This window comes from Gadus morhua, chromosome 1 (assembly GCF_902167405.1).
Source record: "Gadus morhua chromosome 1, gadMor3.0, whole genome shotgun sequence".
In the NCBI taxonomy this organism is placed as follows: Eukaryota; Metazoa; Chordata; class Actinopteri; order Gadiformes; family Gadidae; genus Gadus; species Gadus morhua.
The window spans coordinates 9,738,037-9,743,871 of NC_044048.1; the positions used below are offsets into that span (position 1 = coordinate 9,738,037).

General features: G+C 40.9%; 1 protein-coding gene across 1 annotated transcript; it reads right to left on the reverse strand.

Annotated features, from left to right (window-relative positions):
* Nucleotides 1-93: 93 nt before the first annotated feature.
* Nucleotides 94-2,913, reverse strand: slc48a1a (solute carrier family 48 member 1a). The gene is made up of 3 exons (XM_030360250.1): nt 2,417-2,913; nt 1,840-2,007; nt 94-1,614 (listed from the first exon to the last, which is right to left on the reverse strand). The coding sequence occupies exons 1-3, from the start codon at nt 2,544-2,546 to the stop codon at nt 1,478-1,480; spliced, it is 435 nt and encodes a 144-aa protein (XP_030216110.1). The 5' UTR covers nt 2,547-2,913; the 3' UTR covers nt 94-1,477.
* Between the last annotated feature and the right edge of the window lie 2,922 nt (nt 2,914-5,835).

A 5,835-nucleotide genomic window follows, 5' to 3' on the forward strand; every position in this document is an offset into this window, starting at 1 on the left:
ATTTATTATTATTATTATTAAATATATATATACTCCTGTTGCAACAGTAATTTTCCCACTAGGGCAAATGACTAAAAACACAATCAGAATATGTTTATGATTAAGGGATTTTTAATCTCATACCAACTTCCTTAAAAATAACAGTAATGGGCTTATATGCTTAGGACAAAACATAATAAAAGTCTTGGGTTATAAACAATAACTTACAAATACATGTTCAATTTGACAAACACAAACATAATAAATCCAAACAATTAAATGCCAATATTGTATTGAGCTAGAGGCAAGCAATACATGATGAGAGTGTGTAGTGGTAATGACACATTTGGGTCTGTATACGAATGCCAAAGTAGACAAGCAGAAATATCATTCAAAATCTAAAGTGCAATTATTTGTCTAATAAATTCCATGTTTTCTCCGAAGGGGAATGTTAAAGTCGTCAAATTAACTCAGCAAGCAAAGAGAAGTCTCCACCTAGTGGCATAAAACTGAAATGATCTGTAAAACGACCCAGGCCCTGTTCTTTGAAAATTGGCATTCTATGCAGCCGCTTTAAAAAAAAAGGTAGCTTTTAACACATGACTATGTCAAGTGTTACTTATATTGATAGGATCTGCTTCATGAAGCCAAGAATGTAATGCCTCAGACCGCACTACAACCAAAAGATAAATAACAAACTTTGTTTTCCAACAATGACTCCTCATCTTAAATGACTACCCCAGTATAATAAAATTTCTGTCTTTGTTCGGCTCAAAATCTTTATGGCTATGGACAGACAGGCTTACATACTACATAGATGTTCACTGTCATCAGAAAAGCTATTTAAAAAAAGGTGAGTATAACGGTAGACTTCACCAGGAAATATCTTTTTTTATCCAAAGTGACCTTGGTTAAGAAGAAAAACCGGAATATTTGCGGCGAGGGGAGAAATATTGTTACTTCCAGACGTTACGCTGGGGACGTCAGACAAAGAAATGGGGGCAGCATTAACGTATAAAGTGTCTGATAAAATGAAGCTTGAGTAGTTTCCGTTCTAGCACTCGGTGTTGTGGTACAACAAAATACATTATACACCATTGGTAGTTGCAGTTAAAATTACTCTTCCGATAGGTATGTAGTCCTTTAAAAGAATGAGCCTGGCATTCAAAAAAAGAAATAAACAGCCACACACACACACACACACACACACACACACACACACACACACACACACACACACACACACACACACACACACACACACACACACACACACACACACACACACACACGTCAAGTGGGAGAACAGGTTGTAAAACCACTGTTTGTGTGTATGAAGCACGTAGGACAAATGCATGTGGAAGAGAGTCTCATGACTTCTTTTTAAATCCAGCACTACACGCATTTCCTCCCCTTGAAACAGAAGCTCATTGAACAGCTCATGCTGTTCAAATCTCCATCAAAAGCATTCTCCAGTGAGTCTGACGAGGTTGGTGGACTAGAAGTCGCTGAGGATGCTGATGTCTGCAAACTCCTGGCGGTATCGGTGTGAGTACATGGCCAACAGGAAGGCCCATTTGAGGGTCATGAAGCTCCAGATGCAGGACAGGTACAGGCTTTGTGGGTCAGTTGGAGCTGTAGGACAGAGTGACTCTTTCCATTATTTCCCTTGTAGCGCATGTCAACATGATGGACAGCTTGGTCCAAACCGTATCAGTTATGGTCGGTGTCCAACTTATTAGTAGTAATGTTATCCAAATTTATCTTGATACATTGTGATAAATAACATTGTTATGCATGTAAAAGCTAATACCCCTTGATGTACTTATATTGCTATAAAAAGTATGCATTATGAATTACTTTGCTTCTGCGTGATGGCGACGGTCAGGAAAGTGATGAATGCCACGATGGCCAACAGGCAGAAGACAACACCGACGAAGATGAAGAACTTGAGCCCCTTGAGCCAGGTGCGCCAGTAGTCTTGGAGATACATGATGTGTGTCACAAGAGACCACAGGGCCAGGACTCCTGGTGTCAGAAATAAACATGACCGCTTCAATTTGTTGTTATGTATCAACAGTATATGCCAACCATCGTGTTATATCCTATACGTGGGTTGTTGCGACAGGGATTCAAGGAGGAGCGTCTGCATCGTATTTAGTGTTGAGGATCATAATCAATGATACATAATAACATGTAGATGTAATATACATAATCATACATACTACATACGTATATTTATTGTTATGTATATTAGTTAATATCTTGTTAAATGATGATGCTTACTTACAGAGATCTAGGTCTAATGCTTAATGATGAAGATGATGCAGATGACTATCAAATACATATTTACTGCAAGGCGGGGTTTAGACCAAAAGGTATGAGGAACATCAAAAGGAAAATGTGTTGGATATGAGACGTAAGTGAGTGACCATACCTGACAAGCCTCCCATCGCCGCCGTCCATGGTTGTTTATACGCGATGTTCCAGACGAAAAAGGCCGAAATTCCCACCAGCGTACCAAACGTAGCATACCCTATGCTGAGGTACGTCCTGCTCGTCCCCATTATAGCACAATGTGTGAACTGGTCCTGACTAATACACGTAAGCGTGGAATGTTTTAGGATGTTTAAGTTTAGTTCTGGCTGGTAAACACTAATCTCTTAACCTATGATGTAATGTCCTGGACGATCCTCAGCACCGCAGAGACGGCGAAGTGACAGAATACTTCACAGGGAGAGTTGTGTTTGAAAACAACTTCTTTGTTTTTCGTAAAATTACATTTAAAAGCTACATGGTCTAATAAAGAATCGACTAGTGAATGTTCGGTAATAGGTTGAAGAAAAAAAACATCACAGCAGCAGCCAAAACAAAATACCTTGTTCTTCTAATGCCATCTGTAATGTCACACAGTGCTCTATAGCGCCACCCTCTGGTACGGAGTATGATGTGGATTTGTTTAAACTAATAAACCAATCACACAATTACTAATATAGTATTCTAATACACACCCCGCTGGTGAGTATAACAATTGCTCACACGCCGGGTTTAAATGGACAGAAGTGGAAGAACAGCTCAATCGGAATAAAAAAATAATCATACGCCTCAATCGGAATACAATTCTATGGTCGGATCAGAATCTATGTCGGATTAGAAGAGGTGGTGTAGTCCGCTTTAATCGACATGTATACATTTATTCAGATTGGTTTGGGGTGGGTGCGACGACTTTGTTACTTAGAGAGATGGCATCAGCAGCTGCAGTAGTTCGCAATTGGTCAGCCAGTACTTTTATGCACCCCGAACTGAATGGCGATTATCCATTCAGCACTGCTGCCCAACTTGTATAGCACCATGGTAACTGATCACACCAGCACGGCTTGCAGTTCCAGGTAGATCTCTTTCTTTCTCTTTAACACAAGTTGGCACCACACTGGACGTGTCACACTGTAACATTTGCCTTCAAAATATATTCTTCTGTTGGTATGTTTGTATTAACTATCATTGTTTCATTTACTGGTCGCAATGCTGATGCTTGAATAACAAAGGTAGGTTTTGCAGGTAATAGCCGTCTTTGTAGTTGGTGGACGTGCCATCCTCACTCACGTAGTGGTAATGTAGATTTGATCAAACACGTCCACATGCAAAGAGAGGTAGGGGGTATCTTCGAACAAGTAACGCACAACTTTCCAGATCGAGACTGCAGTTTAATTCCGTTGTGTCTTTGAAAGAAGTTCCTTTTAGTCGATCAAATTCAGACAAATTGTCATTAAAACAATCAGGACCTTTCAAGACCAAATGAAATATTTAAGCAGGTTTCTACAAAAATGTCATACATTCGAGGATTTTCAATAAATTGGTACAGGGGAAAAAGCTGTCTAGAAGGCTGTGAAGAAGGTAATGCAGTCTTCTCCTGCCGCCACTTCCACCCTGACGGCGGCTTGGCAGACAGCCCTGCTGCGGGCATCAACTGGTGTGACAGATTGAGATGAGATTATCGGCTATTTGGAGGGTGAACATTGCCACTCAACTCCAACTGCTCCAAGATAATTTGACTGCACTACCTTTGAAATGTTGTGAAAGATCTTGATCCTACAATCTGAACAATCCTACAATCTGAACAAATGCCAAGATTCTGTATTTTCAGCTGATTTGTGTATGAAAATAAATTGTTTGTGCTATGTTGAGGAAAGTGAAATTGTTGTATTTCTATGTACAACTGTGATAACTTATTTAGCTTTTGTATGCCAGTTCTTTCAAGGTCAGTTAATAAATACTTTACTTAGTATGCTGCCCCTGTCTTTGTTGTTGCCAGACATATCTTGTGTCCTGTTTAGCTATTTTAAATCTTACAACATTAGATTCTTGTAAATAATAAATTGTCGAGCTACACCATTTTTGTTTAAGGAGTTACCATCTAGTGGACACAAAAAGGTCTCTCTGAGGTAAGGGCGCACTCACACTAATCATCGAACAACGAATTAAGTAAATCTGTGCCATTGGATTTTGAAAATAAAAAGCCATTGAATTCTAAGCACTGAATATGCATTGAAATAACGTATGTGGATTTTTTTTGCCTCTGAATATAACTAAGTTTTTCACCAACTCATTTTTACGTTTATTTTTCAATGTTAAGAAAATTCGAGGTAGGTCAAGGTAGATGGTGGGGGTGTGGCCCTGAGCAGCTTCTGGCCAAGGTACCACACGGTCGTGTTTACAGTGGATGTATTATAATGGCGAGCTTTTGGCCGTGTTCGTGTTCTGTAAATATTGCTCCTGGTGCTCCTGGTGCTCTATATCTAAATATATTATGCATATATCTATATATCGGGGCGGGCCGTGGTTTCCTGCGGCGGTGGTCCCCCACGGCGTCGGTGCCCCGTGGCGGTGGTGCCCCGGCAGCGGGGCTCAGGCGGGAGACAATCGCGGGCAACAATCCCTTTCTCCTCCATGTTGCGGTTCATGTACTTCAGGGAGTCAAAGCCAAAGTTCCTTTCCCCCAATTCCTTTCCCAATTCCAGAACGGTTATCCAAATAACAAAGAAGTGTACAACATTTGCCTTACAGTGTGTTTATTCACACACACACGCACACACACGCACGTGGCGCTTGCACGGTCGTAGCTCATTGGCGGACCAAATTCTCTGGGGGTGCAAGGCAGAAAAAGGGGAGGTAACTTGGCCCCTTGTGACGACATATGGGGCCAAATTCGAAATCGGAGCGTCTGAGCTTTCATCTTTCAAAGGCGGAGCAGGTTACCTAGTGCTCGTCTTACACCTAACTTAATTTCTAGCCACTGAGGGACCATAGGCAGGCTAGGGGAACTCATATTAATGTTAGAAAACCTCATAAAGTGAAATTTTCATACCATGGGACCTTTTAAACTCATAAACCAAACACACAACTTCTAATACAGTATTCAGTGTTATCGTAGGGGGAAAAGCTATAGCTAAAGGTATTTTTTTCATCAGTTGCTTTCATCTTTCAACATTATTTTACCAAGCAATGAAAAATTATTGTATCAGGTGTTTTATCTCCAGGACACAACATTCACTATTTGTGTGAGCCTGAGTTTGTGTGAGACTGCATCCCCACCCCCCCACCCCAAATACACACACACACACACACACACACACACACACACACACACACACACACACACACACACACACACACACACACACACACACACACACACACACACAGGCTCACAGTCCTATTCACACGATCACCAAATACAGTGTCTTTGCTATCCTCCCCCTAATGCCCCAAGCCTGAGGTTCATGACCAATCAGAGAGACACAGGAAGTTGTCTGAGTCAAACCCTCCCTAGAACTAGACTAAACTCTCAAAGTTTCC

Bases quoted from the DNA above. Each gene is read 5' to 3' on its own strand.
- slc48a1a (XM_030360250.1), bottom strand. From the start codon at position 2,546: ATGGGGACGAGCAGGACGTACCTCAGCATAGGGTATGCTACGTTTGGT. The intron at 2,008-2,416 runs GTATGGTCACTC...TTCTGACACCAG, and splicing joins GGCGATGGGAGGCTTGTCAG to GAGTCCTGGCCCTGTGGTCT. The intron at 1,615-1,839 runs GTAATTCATAAT...TCTGTCCTACAG, and splicing joins CGCCATCACGCAGAAGCAAA to CTCCAACTGACCCACAAAGC.